General features: G+C 43.4%; 1 protein-coding gene across 1 annotated transcript in view; it reads left to right on the top strand.

Moving 5' to 3' along the window:
- Nucleotides 1–1,209: 1,209 nt before the first annotated feature.
- The window catches only part of RANBP17 (RAN binding protein 17), a 249,620-nt gene continuing 230,969 nt past the window's right edge, over nt 1,210–19,860 (top strand). The window contains exons 1-5 of the mRNA XM_029050932.2: nt 1,210–1,297; nt 9,627–9,773; nt 10,757–10,847; nt 16,347–16,513; nt 19,315–19,380. Of these exons, the coding sequence (XP_028906765.1) occupies nt 1,280–1,297; nt 9,627–9,773; nt 10,757–10,847; nt 16,347–16,513; nt 19,315–19,380 (489 nt within the window). The 5' untranslated portion in view covers nt 1,210–1,279. The remainder of the gene's footprint in view (nt 1,298–9,626; nt 9,774–10,756; nt 10,848–16,346; nt 16,514–19,314; nt 19,381–19,860) is intronic.

The raw sequence follows: 19,860 nt of genomic DNA, 5'->3' as shown, positions 1-19,860 counted from the left end.
TTGTACTTTCCAAGCGCTTAGTACAGTGCTCTGCACACAGTAAGTGCTCGATAAATACGATCGAATGAATTGAATGAATGAATGAATGGAGGCTGGAGGTCGGAGGCTGGAGGCAGAAGACTGGCGGTCGGAGGATGGAGGCTGGAGTCGAGGCTAGAGGTTAAGGGTCGCAGAGTGTTAGTCCGAGGCTGGAGGCAGAAGACTGGAGGTCGGAGGCTGGAGGCAGAAGGCTAGAGGTCGGAGGATGGAGGCTGAACACTGGAGGTCGGAGATCGGAGGCTGGAGGTCGAGGCTGGAGGCAGAAGACTGGAGGTCGGAGGCTGGAGGCTGGAGGTCGGAGGCTGGAGATCGGAGGCTGGAGGTCGAGGCTGGAGGCAGAAGGAGATCGGAGGCTGGAGATCGGAGACTGGAGGTCGGGGAGATGGCTGCTGGAGGCCGGAGGTAGGAGGTGGAGGCCGGAGGCCGAAGTAGAGGCCGATCCTGGCTGGCGCCTGCAGGTGTGCCGGGGGGGAGGGGGGCGGGAGGGGCGCGAGCTGCGGGGGGAGGGCAAGGGGGGGCAAGGGAGGGCAAGGGGGGGCAACGGCCGTTGAAAACTCAAGTCCCAAGGCCCCCGCGCCAACCGCTCCCGCCCCGCCCCGCCCCGCCGACCCACAGAGAAGGCAGCCCCGACACACCGCCGCCTCCCTCCTCCTCCAGCTCTTCCTCCTCCTCCAGCTCTTCCTCCTCCTCCTCTCCCGCTCCATCCTCCCGCCCCATCCGTTCCTCCCTCCGGCCTCCTCCTCGCCATCCATCCCTCCTCCTGTCCATCCATCCCTCCGCCTCCAGCTCTTCCTCCTCGTCCCCTCCCGCTGCATCTCTTCGTCCCTCCGGCCTCCTCCTCTCCATCCATCCCCTCCTGCTCCCTCCCTCCATCCCTCCTCCTCTTCCCCTCCTCCTCATCCATCCCTCCTCCTCCAGCTCTTCCTCCTTCTCTCCATCCAACGCTCCTCCTCCCCTGCCGCCTCCATCCCTTCCTCCCTTTGGCCTCCTCCTCTCCATCCCCTCCTCCTCTTCCTCCATCCATCCATCCATCCATCCATCCATCCATCCATCCATCCATCCATCCATCCATCCATCCATCCAAACATCCCCTCCTCCTCCCTCGCTCCACCCACTCCCTCCTCCTCCTCCATCCATCCATCCATCCATCCATCCACCCACCCACCCCCTCCTCCTCTTGCTCCTCCCTCCATCCTCCTCCTCCTCCTCCTCCTCGCTGGCGGCGCCGCCTCCCGGGAAGATGGCGCTGCACTTCCAGGTCAGTGCGCGCTCCTCCGGGCTCCCTCCGGGCTTTCCCCGGGATTTTCCCCCCCCCCCCCAGGACAGGGATCGGGCCCCCCCCCCCGGCTCTTCAGGCCCAGGGACCATCCCGTCCCCCTCCCCCTCCTTGACCAGTCCCTTCGTCCGGAGGCTCCCCGGGCCCTGGACCCCCTTCCCCCTCGGCCTGCACCATCCCCATCCATTCGGTCGTATTTATTGAGCGCTTACTAGGTGCAGAGCACTGTGCTAAGCGCTTGGCCTGCCTCCCCGGGAAACGGCAGCCACCCCCAGCTGGATCCCCCTCCGACCCCGAGTGACCCCCTCCCGGTGGGGTCCCCAGGACCCCCCCAAAAAAGGGGGCGTCTCGATAGAAAAGGGCCCGGGCCTGGCACGTATTAAGCGCTTAACAAACACCATTATTATTAAACGCGGTGAAGGCGGCAGGGGCCTGCTAGGTTTGGGCCTCCCGGTGCATCCGAAAGGATGGGGATCGACTCGCCCAGGGAATTCGAGGGAAATGGGGGCCCGGGGCGCAAGAGGCGGTGATTGATTATGATCGACTGGGACATCTGGGGCCGCAGCCGGTGGTGAACTGCCGATGATGATCGGAACAACAAAAGTCACTCACACTTTCCGGGCTTTGCTAGCCATACTGTCGAGCCGTTCCTCCGCTCTTACATAGAAACCATCACGTGGACTGGGAAAAAGGGCAAAACAGTGGCTGCAGTAGTTGAAGAAGGAACGAACCAGTGAATGCATGAATGCATGGTCTCCTGCAAAGATGACGATGGTATTTGTTAAGCGCTTACGGTGTGCCTAGAGCTGTGCTAATCGCTGGGGTAGATACAAGGTAATCAGGTTGTCCCACGTGGGTCTCACCGTCTTAATCCCCATTTTACAGAGGAGGTAACTGAGGCACAGAGAAGTGAAGTGATTTGCCCAAAATCACACAGCTGATAAGTGGCAGAGCAGGGATTAGAATCCATGCCCTCCGACTCCAGAGCCCGGGCTCTTTCCATGAATCCATGCTGCTTCTAAGACCTCCCGCCTCTCAACCTGTGTAATCATTCCTTGCCCTTTTGCTCGCAAGCGCTCACTCAATACTTTTTCCTTCTGCTTTAGCTTCATTATCCTCTCCCTTTCCTCAAACTCTTTCCTGGCTTTATTAAACAAGACCATGACCCCATCTGACCTTCTGTATCAGCTCCATTTTCCCACCCCCATGATGTTTACAAACATCTTTGTTGTTTCCACCTTTTCGTCAACTCTCTCTCTCTGACTACTTCTAGTCTGGCTTCCCTTACTAGTTAATAAAATCAATCTCCCTTAGGGAATCAATGACCTCTTCTTGGCCGAATCCAAGAGTTTCTATACCATTTTTGTTCTCTACTTCATTTTTCAACTGGTTAACTTTTTTGTCCTTTGTTTACATAATCCTGCAATGTCTTAGTTCTTTTTCTAATTCCGGGTTTCCTTTGCTGGCCTCACCTCCCCAGGAAAATTACCTTAAACATAATAGTTTGTTTCTGCTCTGAGTCCTCTACTCTTCTTCTAATCTCATTTTCATCTGTTTTCTTATCTCTTGACTTCTTCCTTGGCTTGTTTGTAGGTGGTTCTTGTTTACCACCTCAGAATTCAAAATTGAAAAACATCGTGAGTTAGTGGATAGAACACAGGTCCGGGAGTCAGAAGGACTTGTGTTTTAACCCTGGCACTGCTACTTGTCTGCGGTGTGACTTTGGGCAAGTCATTTCACTTCCCTGGGCCTCAGTTACCTCATCTGTAAAATGGGGATTGAGACTCTGAGTCCCACGTGGGACATGGACTGTTTCCACCTGATTAGCTTGTGTCTCTACCCCAGCACTTAATGACTGCCTGGTACATAGTAAGTGCTTAATAAATACTGTTTTCTTAAAAATCCTCATCTAAGCTCTGGTTAGCTCACACCTCATTTTTCTGTAAGGTCTTGCTTCACCTGTCTCCAGAATGGTTTACTTACAGCTTCTTCAATGATTTTTCATGTGCACCCCTGTACCATGTTACCTGCACTTCTCTAATAGCTCCCCATCATCTCAAGATTGGATTCAGACTTTTAAAACTGCCTTCCAGCTGGCCCAACCTTTTCTCAGGCTGCAGCCTTTTTTTTAGCCTTCATGTAACCCTCTTAAACTCACCTTTGAGGCTTTGTTGAGTTTTGCCCTTAGGTGTGGAAAACTGTTCTAGTTCTGTTTGCCTCCTTTAATATCACAGATCAAAACATATCATTCCCTGAATAAGCATAACCATTCTCCTACTCTTCAACCATTTAAAAAAAATTTCTGCACATTTGTGAATATTTTAAAATATCTTAATCTCCCCTCAAATTGGAAGCTTCTTGAGGATAGAGATCATATCTGTTCTTTTAGGTATACCCCTCGTGGTTAATATTATAAACCTGTGGCTATTCAGAAAACGTGTATTTTTGAGGATGCTATCACCCCTAAGCTTGGATTTCTTTCCCCAGCACCTTTTCTCCTATGACAAACAGTAGCTGCCCATCCTACCACTGCTTTCCTCTGATCACCTCCATTTGGACTCCTCTTGAGCTCTCACCTCTCGACTGCTTAAGGCAGTTACTGGCCTAACGGGAGCACCCCCAAAGCTTAGAGACTAGGTAGGCAAATTCCATCCTTCACATCACTCTTTGCTTACCAATCTCCACTTCTGAAATGTCCAGGGCTTAAAAGGGTGTTTTGTTATCATTTCTAAAGTTATACTATTGATCATTTCTGTAATGTAATCAGAAGTGCAAATTTCAACTGTTTTCGCAGTGGCCCTTTTAGGAAAAGCCATGCCGTAGGGGAAATATTCCTTGCTAAGGCACGGGGGATTTGGGGGGGATGGCCTACTTTCCTGATGTAGGCCACCTAGGATAGAGGGAAAAAAGGGACCCTGAGAAGCCACAGCACTGATCGGGTAGGTACCTTCCCAGTGCAGTTCCTCTCCTGTCACCACTTGGCAGCAGAGGCATTTGGAGAAGAGCCAAGGAAGATGCTGAGAACTGCCAGGTATGGCAGTGTGGAACAGTGGTGTCATTAGACCATACCTGCTTCTTCTCATGGTGTTGATCTTCCAGTGCACACACAACACTGCAATCCCAGGAACGGAAAGCAGCCCTGGAGTTATGGGATCTGTACTGCCAACCCAGCTACCTGGGACACCCTAGAAGCGGCATGGCCAAGAGGAAAGAGCACAGGGCCGGAAGTCAGAGGACATTGATTCTGATCTGAGTTCTGGCACTTGCCTGCTGGGTGACCTTGGGCAAGTCACTTCTCTGCACCTCCATTTCCTCATCTGTAAATTGGGGATTAAATATCTGTTCTTCCCACTGGACTGTGAACCCCATATGGGATAGGGACTGTTTCCAATCTGATTAATTTATATGTACCCTAAATGTTTGTAAAGAACTTGGCACATAGTAAGCACTTACATATATTCATATTATTATTACTTGAGAATGGTAGACCGTTTCCTGCAGCTTCTGCAAACCTGTTCTGATGACTTTTCTCTTTGTCTGTGGTACCTTTTGGAGCCTTTGAAATTAATACCATGGGAAGTTTGGGGACCGCTCCCCTTCCCTCCCCCCACCTCTTTTCCAAGGGCTATGGTTGCCATGGATCTGACTCTAAAGAGCATGCTAATCTTAATGTATTAAACCACGTAGTCCTGGAGTATCCCAGGGCAGTTTCTTGGGCTAAAATGTCGGGACCTGCTTTTCTTTTGCCCGACATCCCCATCACCTCCCAAATACCGTACTCACCAGTCACATGGTTAGGGCTAAAGAAGAGAATTAACAGAAGAAAGAGAGAACCCTGAAAGTGCCCCCCAACTTGTGGAAATTAGGTGATCCTGGGAACAGTTTAAAGCATTGTCTCTTCACCTTCAACTCACAGAGCAACATTATGCAGCTTCCAACAACAAGCTAGATATTATAGTTTTATAGTCTCATTTAGAGGTGGGAAGGCCTGAAAAAAAATCCAGACAGATTGTAGGGGAAATGTTTTTCCATTTCTTTCTGATTTTTTTTTTCCAGGCCTTCACATCTCCAGCCCTGCCTGTGCATTTTGCCATAGTCTCCCTGCCAGTAACTCAATTATTGCTATAATTTCTCATTAATAATTACTTTAGAAGGTTTAAAGTGACTGAGATAATTCTGTCTTTAAGAGTGTCCAGTTGTGCATTTATACTTTATTCTTCTTTTAAAAGCTGATTAGAGAAGATGAATTGGCTTTTGCTTTGGGCTATAGTATGCCAAGCACGTGTCGAATTGTTGCCACTCCAATGAAAAGATATTACTTTTTCTCCTTTGTGATAATGTCAAGCACATATTTTCTTTTTTCTTTGTCCTTGAAAAACATTCAATCAAGGGTATTTTCCTTTTCCCCCTGACATTTCCCCCCCACTATGGTTTAAATTCTATTTGGAATAAATTTAATGTTGTGAAACATTGTTGACTAGAACTAAAATGTTATTGTTTAGATAAAGCTCCATATAGGTTTCCGGGAATTATCCCAGGGACTCTTTAAGTCAAAATCAATACCAGAAAAATCAACAGGCTACCTGATATACTTGTTGACTTTTTTCTTGCCCTGTTTGGTTAATGGGTTGGATTGTTCCCCAGCTCTTTCCCTTAGTGGCTATTTAGAATATTGTCCCTGCCCTTCTAGATCCCTTGGGCTTTGCAGAAGGAACCTCAGAATAGAACCTGATTAGATTAAGCTTGCCCAGAGATCCTGGAATTTAAGGTGAAGGGTAGAAATAAAGTCTGGTGGAAGGAATAGCCTGCGAAGAAAGCCTCTTAAATCTCCCATTTAATCTCTTTATTTGACTTTGACCAAGTCTCTCTGAGTCTGTAAGAATAAAACAGTTACCTAGCATTAGAATTACATAAAACAATGAGAGCAACATTTTTGTTAGTTATGATGAGCCATGGTTGAGCCCAAGTATAGGCAGGAAGACTAGTTCATTCATTCAGTCATATTTATTGAGCACTTACTGTGTGCAGATCAGTGTACTAAGCCCTTGGGAGAGTACAATGCAACAATAAACAGACACTTTCCCTGCCCACAACAAGTTTACAGTCTAGAGCTGGGGACGCAGACATTAATATAAATAGATTACAGATATATACATGTGTTGTGGGGCTGGGATTGGGGAAGAACAAAGGGACCAATTCAGGGTGACGCAGAAGGTAGTGGAAGAAAAGGAAAGGGAGGCTTAGTCAGGGAAAGCCTCTTGGAAGAGATGTGCCTACAGTAAGGCTTTGAAGGTGGGGAAAGTAATTGTTGTATTTGAGGAGGGAGAGCGTTCCAGGCCAGAATCAGGACGTGGGTCAGGGGTCGGAGGCGAGATAGACGAGATCGAGGCATAACGAAAAAGTTAGCATTAGAGGAGTGAAGTGTGCGGTCTCGGTTCAAGTAGAGAATGAGTTGAGGTAGGAGGAAGCAAGGTGACTGAGTGCTTTAAACCCAATGGAGAAACCTGGCCAAGGGGACTCCTCCAGCCTCTCCCCTGCTACCCTATGAACAAGGAGAAGACCTGGACATGGAAGGTGCTTGGGCTGGGGTTTGTTACCTGCTTCTGCCACATCCTGTCTCTGGCCTGGAATGCCCTCTCTCCCTCAAATCCATAAAACAACTACTCTACTCCCCCCTCAAAGCCTTATTAAAGGCACATCTCCTCCAAGAGGTCTTCCCATATTAAGCCCCACTTTTCTCTTCTCTCACCCCCTTTTGCATCACCCTGACTTGCTCGCTTTGTTCGTACTCCCTCCCAGCCCCACAGCGCTTATGTATATATCTGTAATTGATTTGTTTGTATTGATGTCTTTCTCCCCCACTTCCCCAGACTTTGTGGTGGGCAGGGAATGTGTCTGTTTCTTGTTACATTGTACTCTTCTAAGTGCTTAGCACAGTGGTCTGCAAACAGTAAGCACTCAATAAATACGATTGAATGAATGAATGAACGGTGTGAGGCTGGAGAAAGTTCCGCAGAGCTATCACACCTTCACAGTTTTTTTCACCCCTTTTGTTGCCCCTCAGGGAGAGTGGCAGTGTAAAACTTGGTTGGTCAAGAAGTCCTGATGCATGTAGAGCCGTTTCTGATGACCAACCAACAGCTTTGTTGCATTATTATAGTAGCTATTTATAGGCTTAATAAAACACCATCTTTTACTTTTCCTAGCAATCTTATTTATTGAGTGCTGATGATTTCTTGTTTTCTGATTTTTGTTAACTGCAACCTCAGTAACTAATCATAGATCAACTCTATTTGCAAGTCAAACCTAACTTTTGGTTGTCATGCATTTCTTTACTGTATGTTCTACTTGACATTTAGGTTTGGTAAATCCAAAGCATGGCTTATTACTATCTTCTTCAGATCTGCAAGGTTTTAATTTTGAACTGGGTGACTTCCAAATCAGTGGGCCTGACCACTGTCTCTCTCTGCAGTCTCACATTTCTTCTTGCCTCCATGACACTGTTACATGGGTGTGCTTCTCAACATGTCCCAAGCTGAACTCCTTATCTTCCCTCTCAAATCCTCTCCTTCATCTAACTTTCCCATCACAGCAGCATGATATAGTGGGTAGAGCACAGGCCTGGGAGTCAAAAGGTCATGGGTTCTGATCCCGGCTCCACTACTTGTCTGCTCTGTGACCTTGGGTAATTCACTTCACTTCTCTGCGCCTCAATTACCTCATCTGTAAAATAGGGATTAAGGCTATGAGCCCCATGTGGAACATTGCGTCCAACTTGGTAAACTTGCACCCATCTCAGAGTTTAGTTCAGTGCCTGGCACATAGTTAGCACTTAACAAATGCCGGGAACAAAAAAAGAACAAAACAGAAAGAATCCCAGAGCTGGGGAAGGGAGCTCCAAGGGCAAGGGAGCGCCAAGGGCAAGCCCTAGAATCATCTAACCACTGCCAAATTCCCAGCCAGTCCAGGGATTTATCTCCCTCTCCCTGCTGTGTGGTTCAGGAGCCTTCCGGGAGTTGTGAGTGCTGGCTCCTCTTGCTTCTGTGAGCTCTAGGGCTATATCAGGAGCTCTTGTACCCCTCCTAGCAACCCCTGGGGATGTTTTACACTCTGGGGAGCCTGAAATGTCCCAATTCCCCATGCCTGTATAAGAACTTCGCTCTTCTCCCTAGGGCTGCAAGACCTGCTGGGGATTTTTGTACTTGAACTTTGAGCTTGTTGTGAGCAGGGAATGTGCCTTTTTGTATTATACTGTCCCAAGTGCTTAATACAGTGCTTTGCACACAGTAAGCATTCAATAAATCGATTAAACGAATGAATGAACTTTGATCTGGGTTTGACTGGAGATCTTCTGTGCCTCTGCCAGGTTCTAGAGCTGTTCCAGGAAGTCAAGGGATATGGCTTAGAGATTTCCTCAGAGTCTTACCCCACTGAAATGAAAAGTTGGCACCAAGGGATAAAATAAGTTTGAGACCACCTATATTAATAATGACGTGTACGTTGGAACTTGTTTTATTTCACAGAGAAAAACTCTTCTTCCTGTGTGCCCTAGTTATTAAAATCCCATAACTTTTGCAATTTTTAAAATTTGAATTCTAAGTGGAAAGGAGTCATCCATACTCTCCCTAAAGAATTTTAAGGAATTCTTAAAATGCTGTTTCTTCTGCCAAGTTTACTGCCTTTTAAGAATTGCTTCAAGAAACTTTGTAGTTTCACTGTTTTTAATGATAAAAATTATTTAGTTGGGTCAGTATTCCTCTCTGTCTCTTCTGTTCTTGTCGTTATGGTTTTTTCAGTGTATTTCTTCTTTGCTCAACTTTTCCATAATGCTTGTTTCTGTTATGTGTTTTGGCTAGAATGTTGTTTGGGAATTGAGAAATGATTTTCTGACAGCACGAGCGGGTTCAGCTGCAACACACATTGTCAGAAAAACAGGTTGTGTGTATGGGTGCTTGCATAGGGTGTTGGTCACAGGTGAGGTATACAGCATAAGTTTCCAAGAACACAGCTTCTGTGTGAAAACCTGACGTATTCAAATAAGTGCATTTACATCATTATAGTAAATTAGTCTTTGCAGTAGTAAACCATTTTAACCAAAGATAGCAAATAATTGTGTGTCTTTTTTTTTTACAAGTGGAAAGGTTAAAGATTTGAGAATTGGGGACTTATATATAACTGAATTTACAATGTCTTGATCATTGTTTTGGAATGCTGAATTTGCATTTTCTATTTCTAGCTTAAATATATGAGCTTTAGTTTGTCAGCTTTGTGAGTAGTTAGATCAAATAAGACAAATTTTTTTTTCCTTAAGAGTTTGGCTGAATTGGAAGTATTATGCAACCATCTCTATGAGGGGACTGATCTTGCACAGCGGATGCAAGCTGAGAAAGTTCTTTTGGAACTTATTGGCAGCCCAGAATGTCTAAACAAGTGTCAACTTCTATTAGAACAAGGAACGGTAAGTACTTGGAAGAGATGATTGACACAAAAAAAGTGTTCCTTGAATTTTTTTGTTGGGGGCATGGGTGCTAATCATTTACCACAGTTACCACAGTGAGAAAATACTTCAATTTTCCAGGTTCTAATGAGCCCATTTTAAGTAGCTGACATTGAAAATCATATTTTGTTAAATCTCCTTAGTGCCCAATGGGGCATGTACAGAAAAATGTTATTTTGGTGGCAGTGATGGCAGTGGTAATGGTATTTATTGAGCAGTGCATTAAGCACAGTGCACTTGGATAATAACACAGTGATCAAATGACACATTCCTGGCCTTCAAGGAGCTTGTGGTCTAATTGGGGAAACAGAGGATATTGACAATATCCCAAGTGTTGAGTCTGGACATGTGATCCTTTATGTGGGCCCTATAACCCAGTCCATTAATCAGGGAGAAGTGGAATTGTTTTAGTAAAGCTCCTACAGTGTGCACAGCCCTATACTAAGCGCAGGCAATACATGGATGATGATGTTTAGACATGGTCCCTGGTCCTTAAAGGCTTCATGATCTAGAAGTAATGGGGTGGGAGGCAGGCCTGGCAACAGACACATAGAGGAAAGAAGAAAACCCAAAAAACAATAACAAGAAACAGTGTCAGCGATAAATATTTTAAGAGCAATAGTACATTGTAGCTAGAGGAGTAGAGTTTCAGATTCCTCACAACTCAGTCCAAAAGTCACAGCAGACACCCCCACAGCCCTGGTCTTCCTCTCGTTCTAAAAGTTGAAAAGGCCTCAGGCTACTGGATATCCATACCCTCCTGACTGGAGAAGAGGCTGATGGGCGTCCCCATGATGTGGGGGTGAGCAGCCTCTCTCTTTTAGCAACAGATCACGGTGATCCAGTTTAAGGAGCTTAATTTATATTGGGAGAAAAGCAAACAGTAATCTGTCTTCATTTGTTGTAGTATTTATAAAAGTGGTGCTTTACTTTTTTGTTTGCAGACGTCCTATGCTCAACTCCTTGCAGCAACCTGCCTTTCAAAACTTGTCAGCAAAGTGACTCCTTTGCCTGTTGAACAAAGGATAGACATCAGTAAGTAGATTACTGAGCTTTATATTAAAGTAGCATTAAATATACTTGACTTATCATTCACAAACCCAATGTTTTTGACCTCGTTTAAATTATTTTCTGTATCTACCTTTTTCTAGATGAGTAGCTCTATAAATTGACATATATATGTCAATACATATAGTATATATATCTATCTGCATTCAAGCGCGCACACACACACACACACACAAGTATTCGGGTCCTGTTCTTTTAGCTTCACATAATTTAGACCAGTTTTATTTTGCATTTGTGATTTTTATGTGGTAATGTTAGTAAGCTCCATCAGTAGTATGAAAATTTAGTTATGTAATTTTTCATTTTCCTGCTGTTGTGTCGGTCTGAATATCAGTTAGAAGAAAACAATTTTCATTTCATTATTTTTACTTTCAGAAATATATATTTAGCTTATATGACCTTTTTGTCACTATATAAAGCCATGGTTTCCTAGAACCTGGGCTTGGAAATGCTAATATAGAAGCTGTTCTACCCTCTCTACCACTCCCAGCCAATGATCTTGGCTGTTCTCTGTATCTTTTGATCTCTTTTGTACTTCCTTGAATGTGTGACCACAAAACTGCATGCAGTATTCAGTTGTATTAAAGATATGCTCATTGGGATTTTCCTTCTGAAAAAAACATTTTTGGCCCCTTATTTTATATTTTATTAAATACCCTCTATTTGCTAGGTGTTATATAGAACACCTAATCAGCATCATCAATGGTGTTATTGAACAATTATTGTGTGAAGAGCACTGTACTATAGGCTTGGAAGAGTACAATACAACAGAGTTGGTCAACACTTCCCCTGTCCACACCAAGCTTACAGACCAGAGGGAGAGGCAGACATTAATATAAATAATATTTAATATATAATTTGAGGATAAGTGCTGCGGGGTTGAGTATGGGGCGATGATCAAATGACCGAAGGTCTCGGATCCAAGTGACACAGATAGGAGAGGAAGTCGGGATAAAGAGGACTTAATTGGGAAAGACTTCTTGTAGGAGATGTGACCTTAAGAAGCCTTTGGTAATAAGGCTTTGAAGGTGTTGAGAGTTGTGGTCCAGCATATATGGAGGGAGAGGGAATTCCAGGATAGGAAAAGGGGTTGGTGGCGAGATAAATGAGATTGGGCACAGTGAATTAACTGGCTCTAGAGGGTTAATTGTGTGGGCTGGGCTGTAGTAGGAGATGAGTAAGGTGAGATAGGGTGGGGGCAAGCTGATTGAATGCTTTAAAGCCAGTGGTAAGGAGTTTCTATATGATGTGGAGGCAGGTGGACAGGGATTGGAGGTTTTTGTGGAGTGGGGAGAAATAGTCTGAACTTTTTTAGGAAAAATGATCCGTGCAGCAGATTGAAGTATGGACTGGAGTGGGGAGAGAGAGGAGGTAGGAAGGTCAACATGGAAAAAGATAAAGTTCCTATTCTCATATGTTTAGGAAGACTAGAGGGAGAAATTATTCTATGGAATCAACAACCAAAAGCTGTAATAAAACAATACACCCATTGAATTATATTCCCACATGTGGTCCAATTCTTGATCTTAAGGAGACATTATAAAGAAGGATCACTGGGTAAAAAACAATTGCTGAATCTTTGAAACAGATGAAGACTGTTGTTCAAACAGTGGCCAGTTTTCCTTTATGAATTTCTTTATTAAACTACTGTATCTTTAAAAGTTAAAATATTAAAAATTTACTTTCACTTGTTGAGCCCATGAAGTTACAGTGTTACAGTACAGTCAATTCATGATAATGCCTGTTTTCACAACACATTTTATGTAGATGTCTTTTGGAGATGTAAAAGAACAGTGTTTACACAGTGAGTATCTGGATACAACAGAACTGTGAAAGAGACAGTTCTCATCATTCAAGGAACCCTTGCTATGAAGTGAGATTTCCTTAATGCAGGGCTCTTCAGGAATTAGAACTGACTGTACTCTTACTTTGGCCTTCTGATTGACTTGAGGCTACTAAAATAGAAAAGGGAAGGTCACTGGGCTGGGAGTCAGAGGACCTGGTTTTTAATACCAACTCTGTCACTTGACTTCTTTGTGTGACCTTGGATAAATCACTTAAATTCTCTCTGCCTCAGGTACCTCATCTGTAAAATGGGGAGTAAGAATGTGAGTGCTTTATGGGGCAGGGACTGTGTCCAAACTGATTACCTTGTATTTACCCTAGCACTTAATACAGTGCCTGGCACATAGTAAACACTTAGCAAATACCATAAAAAAACCTTCAACTGCATGTAAGTGTTGTATGAAACATAAAATTAGAGACACAATGTCTGCCTAATAATAATAATGTTGGTATTTGTTAAGCGCTTACTATGTGCAGAGCACTGTTCTAAGCACTGGGGTAGATACAGGGTAATAAGATTGTCCCAAGTGAGGCTCACAGTGAATCCCCATTTTACAGATGAGGTAACTGAGGCACAGAGAAGTTAAGTGCCTTGCCCACAGTCACACAGCTGACAAGTGGCAGAGCTTTGGGAGTCTTCAGAGAGAGCAGAGCTATTGAATTTCCTTTACCCAGGGTAAAACTGAAGTACTCTTTGGGCAGACACGACAGAGGTGAATATGTGCATTATTTCAGTCATTCAACCATATTTAATGTGTGCTTCCCCTGTGCAGAACACTGTACTAAATGTTAGGAAAAGTGCAATATGACAGAGTTGATAGATACGTTCCCTGCCCACAGTGAGCATTTTTCTGCTCTATTACTCTTTTATTAATGATGTGTATATGTCTATGATTCAATTTATCTATTTTGATGGTATTGATGCCTGTCTACTTGTTTTGGTTTTTTTTTGTTGTCTGTCTCCCCTTCTAGACTGTGAGCCCGTTGTTGGGTAGGGATTGTCTCTATCTGTAGCTGAATTGTACTTTCCAAGCGCATAGTACAGTGCTCAGCACACTGTAAGCGCTCAATAAATACGATTGAATAAATGAATGAATGAGCTTACAGTTTTGGAGATTCACTCCCCCTTTGCAGTCTCGCATTTCCTCATGCCTTCAAGATATTTCTTCCTGGGGAGCCTGCTTTCACGTCAAACTTAATGTGTCCCATACAGAACTCCGTATCTTTCCACCCAAACCTTGTCCTCCCCCTGACTTTCCAATCACCGTAGACAGCACCATCATCCTTCCTGTCTCACAAACCCATAACCTTGCATTATCCTTGACTCCTCTCACTCAACCCACATATTCAATCTATCACTAGATCCTCTTGGTTCAACCTTCACAATGTGGTGAAAGTCCGCTCCATCTAAACTGCTATTATGTTAATCGATCAGAAACGCAGAAATGCTCTGGGCATGTCACTCCCCTTCTTAAAAACCTCCAGTGGTTGCCTATCAACCTCCGGTCAAAACACAAACTCCTCACTCTAGGCTTCAAGGCTCTCCATCACCTTGCCCCTTCCTACTTCTCCTCCCTTCTCTCTTTCTACTGCCCACTCCTCATGCTCCGCTCCTCTTCCGCCCACCTCCTCGCCGTCCCTCGGTCTCGCCTATCCCGCCGTCGACCCCCGGGCCACGTCCTCCCGTGGTCCTGGAATGCCCTCCCTCCTCACCTCCGACAATCTAATTCTCTTCCCCTCTTCAAATCCCTACTTAAAGCTCACCTCCTCCAAGAGGCCTTCCCAGACTGAGCTCCCCCCTTTTTTCCCTCTGCTCCCTCTACCACCCCCCTTCACCTCTCCGCAGCTAAACCTTCTTCTCCCCCCTTCCCTTCCCCTCCTACCCCTCTCCCGTCCCACCCCCTCAGCACTGTACTTGTCTGCTCAAGTGTATATATCTTCATCACCCTATTTATTTTGTTTGATGAGATGTACATCACCCTGATTCTATTTATTTGCCATTGTTTTCATGAGATGTTCTTTCCCTTGACTCTATTTATTGCCACTGTTCTTGTCTGCCTGTCTCCCCCGATTAGACTGTAAGCCCGTCAAAGGGCAGGGACTGTCTCTATCTGTTGCCGATTTGTACATTCCAAGCGTTCAGTACAGTGCTCTGCATATAGTAAGTGTGCAGTAAATACTATTGAATGAATGAATGAATGAACGAAGCACTTATCCTATCCCACCATGATTACTGTTTCAGTCTTGCTGACCTCCCAGCCTCCTCTCTCTCCCCACTCTACTTCACTCTGCTGCCCAGATTTTTTTCTACAGAAATTTTTAGTCCATTTTTCTCCACTCCTCAAAAACCTCCAGTGCATCGAACAGAAACTCCTTACCATCTGCTTTAAAGCACTCAATCACCTTTCTCTTCCTACCTCCCTTCCGTACTTTCCTATTGCAATCTAGCCCCCACATTTCACTCCTCTAATGCCAACCTACTCCCTGTAGCTCGATCTCATCCATCTCACCTCCTACCTCTCGCCCACACCCTGCCTCTGGCCTGGAACACCCTCCCTTTTCAGATCTGACAAGCATCATGGCTTAGTGGATAGAGCATAGGCCTGGAAGTCAGAAGGACCTGGGTTCTAATCCCAACTTCACCACATATCTTCTGTGACATCTTGGGCAAGTCACTTCACTTCTCTCGGCCTCAGTTAACTAATCTGTAAATTGGGGATTAAGACTGTAAGCGCCATGTGGGACAGAGACCGTGTACAACCTGATTGACTTGTATCTACCCCGGTGCTTAGAACAGTGCTTGGCACTTAGTAAATGCTTAACAAGTACCAAATTATTATCATTATTATTGTGACAGTCAATTACTCTCCCCACCTTCAAAGTCTTATCGAAGGCACGACTCCTAATAGAGGCCTTCCCTGACTAAACCCTCTTTTCCTTTTCTTCCACTCGCATCTGCGTCGCCCTGATTTGCTCACTTTGTTCACCTAGCCCCACAGACTGTAAGCTCCTTGTGGGCAGGGAATATGTCTGTTATATTGTTTTATTGTACTCTTCCAGCACTTAGTACAGTGTTGTGCTCACAGTTAGTGCTCACTAAGTACAATTGACTGACAGCACTTATGTACATATCCATAATTCATTCATATTAATGTGTGTCTCCCCCTCTAGTCTGTAAGCTTCTGTGGGCGGGGAATGTGTCTATTCTTGTGTTGTACTTCCCCAAATGCTTAGTATAGTGCTCGGCACACAGTAAGTGCTCAGTAAATATGCTTGATTGATTCATTATTTTCTATTAAAGTGCTGTCTTGTTCCTGTTCAGAGAGATTTACTCTCCAGGACTTCTGAGATAATTTTTTTGAGGAAAAGAAGTCAAGTTAACTGAAGTACATAAACCAGATTCCTTTTTGGTGCAAGAAGTTACATTCTTGATTTTCCTCTGAATATAAAAAAATTAAATGTGTTATCCCTGCAAATACTGGAGAAACACATACACTCATACACACAGAAATTCTCAATTGGAAAACACGTGTCATGGAATATTCTTTTTCTTCAGTCCATAAATATGATTCCAGTATGTGAGGCTAAACCGGATGATAACCAAGATTATTTTCTCTGCAGGGAATTACATTCTGAATTATGTAGCTTCGCAACCCAAGCTTGCTCCCTTTGTCATACAAGCACTCGTTCAAGTAATTGCTAAAATCACCAAGTTAGGATGGTTTGAAGTTCAAAAAGATCAACTCATCTTCAGAGACATTATTACTGATGTGAAAAAGTTTTTGCAGGTAAGAAATAAATAATTTTAGTTTCCTAGGGTTGCAAATGTGTTTTAAATTTTAAGGTGTAAGGAGTATTGAGACAGAACTGCCTGAACTACATCTATTGTTGGATAGTTACTTAATATATGATTTATATTTTTTATTCTTTATAAAGAATAAATATGTGACATCGGCAGGACTGGAACTCTCAATTAAGTATGCCTTTTCTCTGTAGAATTATTCTGAAAGAGCACAGGCCTGAGAGTCAGAGGGCTTGGGTTCTAATGTCAACTCTGCCACTTGTCTGATGTGTGACTTTGGGAAAGTCATTTAACTTTTTGGTGCCCCAGTTACCTCATCTGTAAAATATGGATTAGGACTGTGACTCCCAGGTGGGACATAAACTGTGTTCAACCTGAGTAACTTGTATGTTCCCCAGAGTGTAGAACAGGGTCTGGCACATAGTAAGCACTTAACAAATATCACTGGGAAAAAAAAAACTTGGTACACCTGAGAATACAAGGTGATATGAAATACTGTTTGGTAATTAAACTGCATTGCTTCCCATTCTCTAATGTTGTTAAACACTGTGGTCTAATGCCGTGTTTCTTTTAATGACCCCTGGTGAGGTTTTGGTGAGTCCTCTCCATGGCCGGTGCCCAAACTCTTTATTCATTCATTCATTCATTCATTCATTTGTATTTATTGAGCACTTATTATGTGCAGAGCACTGTACTAAGCACTTGGAATGTACACTTCAGCAACAGACAATCTCTGCCCTACAGTAGTCTCACAGTCTCTTTACCAGCATAATAGATGGGTGAGCAGATTTTTCCACTCTGAACACAAACACAAGGGACGGAAATTGTTCCCCTTCATGTAGGCATTACTGCATTTAGCCGTTTACCAATAAACAGTTGTGAAAACTCACTTATTGTAGAACTTAAACTAAATCTTGGTTAGCGGGGACTACACATTAAAGGACATACTCATCAGGCGTTACTGCATACCTAAAAGAGTCTTCTAGAGAGAAGCAGGATGACATAGTGGATAGAGCACCGGCCTGGGAGTCAGAAGGACATGGGCTCTAATCCTGGCTCCGCCACTTGTCTGTTCTGTGATCTTGGGCAAGTTATTTCACTTCTCAGTGCCTCAGTTCCCTCATCTGTAAAATGGGGATTGAGACCGTGAGCCCCATGTGGGACAGGGGCTGTGTACACCTCGATTTACTTGTATCTCCCCCAGTGCTTTGTACAGTACCTGGCACATAATAAGCACTTAACAAATACCACAGTTATTATTATTATAGAAAATTGAATTTTGCCATTTTTAGGGGTGGGTCAATAATTCTGACCAACTGAGTAGCACTTCCTTGGCAATATGGCAGATTGAATCGGAAGAATCAGCTTGGACACAGAAGAGATATTTATTCATATGAAGCAATCAGTGGAGGGTGGTTTTGGGGTGGGTTTTTTTTAAGGTATTTGTGCCAGGTAGTGTACTAAGCTAGTCAGATTGGACACAGTCCATGTACCACAAGGCGCTCAGTCTTAATCCTCATTTTTCAGATGAGGTCACTATGGTACCGAGAAGTTGAATGACTTGCCCAAGGTCACACAGCAGACAAATGGGAGATCTAGGATTAGAACCCAGGTCCTTCTGACTCCCAGTCCCATGCTCCTTCTACTAGGTTATGCTGCTTCTCACATCTTAAGTGACTAGATTTGAAAAGGACTAAGAAAGACTCAGAATCCTCTTTGATAGTTTCTAATGCTTAATCCCCTCTTTCCCTCACAAAAAAGATTGTCAAGCATTAGAAAGTAAGTCTCTTTCTTGTCTTCAGAATGCTACTCGCATTATGTAACATTGTCAACTCTATGCTGAGTATCTGTTTGCTGGATACGTGACACTTTCTGCAAACTCATCTTTGTCTTGAGAATCTGGGCTTTGATTTCAACTGAAAACCTCTAATAGAAACTATGTTATGCTGAAGTATTTGAGGAAATTTGTATAAGCCATGCAACTAGTAACCCTGAAGTTAGAGCCCAACCTTTGAAAAATGGCGAGAATGACCAGTAAAGACTTTCTTTACATCTTTCATTAAAACAGCCGGTTTAAGTACATTTTTACTGTTAGCAATTACTCGTATGAATGTATCGTAATTGGGTTTTACATTTATTCATATGATGCTAGTGTAAATTTGAAATGGGTATCTTATAAATAATTCAAATTTTAAATACAGGTTTTTGCTTCTAGAGGAGTTTTCATGATTAAATTGAAAATTGATTAAATTAAAAATAGCGTAGGAGCCGTGAAACTCTATACTTCTCTGATAGCTATGCATTTACCTAATATTTCTCCCAGAGAACCGAGCTGCCTTGATTTTCGGTGCAAAGTAAATACATGTGAAAGAACTAATAAATAATGTTAAGAGAGTTTAAAATGATCAGGTTTGAAATTAGATCAAGGGATCTGAATTAATTTGCCAAACTATTTATTAATTATTTATTGGATTCGTTGGATGTAACTACTCACAATAGCCTCCATGCACATCTACGGAATTAAAAAGAAAAATGTTTGCTCATTTCTATACATAATTTTGTGGAAAACATTATCCGGTATTTTCCCTAGTGAAATGTGTAATAGTTAATTTCCTGTATTATGGCCCTCAATACCTATATTTCTAAATGAATGTTATGCTACAGTGTGTAATATTTCTAAATATCTACTCCTTTTACACATTTATGTGTATTTAACACATGCTCCTAATAGAAATGCTAAGAACATGTTCTATTATAAGTGCAAGTGACAATTTATTTTCTTTATAGGGTACTGTGGAACATTACATAATAGGAGTGATGATCCTTTCAGAATTGACTCAGGAAATGAATCTGGTACGCTATTCCTTCTATTGCAAATTTGGAACCTCTTTAATTATAATTTATCTCTGTTGATGGTAGCACATGGCTACCATCCCATTTTGTTAGAGTTTTGTAATGAACTCAAGTTCATATTATTCAAGTCACATACCTGGTTTCTGTAAGGCAGTCTGTTTCAGTCTGGAGATAATTAAACATCAGAGGTGCATTATTATTATTGAAAGACATCCACAAAGACATCTAGGTGCTAATATACCGAACATAGGATAAGACAGGGTCCTTGCTTTGCTCTGTCTTTGAATTGTTACCCTTTAGCTTCTGAAGAAGACAGGGTTACTTTCATAAGAAACAAATCGCCACGCTCTCTTTTTCTTTTTAAAATAAAAAGGGAAAGGTTTTGGTAAATTTAATCTCACCAGAGCTCAACTAACAGGACATATCCAAGACCAGCCCACTTGGAACCCTGCCACTTGCTGTCACAGTTTTGCACTCTGC

Source organism: Ornithorhynchus anatinus, chromosome X1 (genome assembly GCF_004115215.2).
Source record: "Ornithorhynchus anatinus isolate Pmale09 chromosome X1, mOrnAna1.pri.v4, whole genome shotgun sequence".
Classification (NCBI taxonomy): domain Eukaryota; kingdom Metazoa; phylum Chordata; class Mammalia; order Monotremata; family Ornithorhynchidae; genus Ornithorhynchus; species Ornithorhynchus anatinus.
The sequence above is the reverse complement of the archived record's forward strand: the minus strand, read 5'-3'. Positions and strand labels throughout refer to the sequence as shown.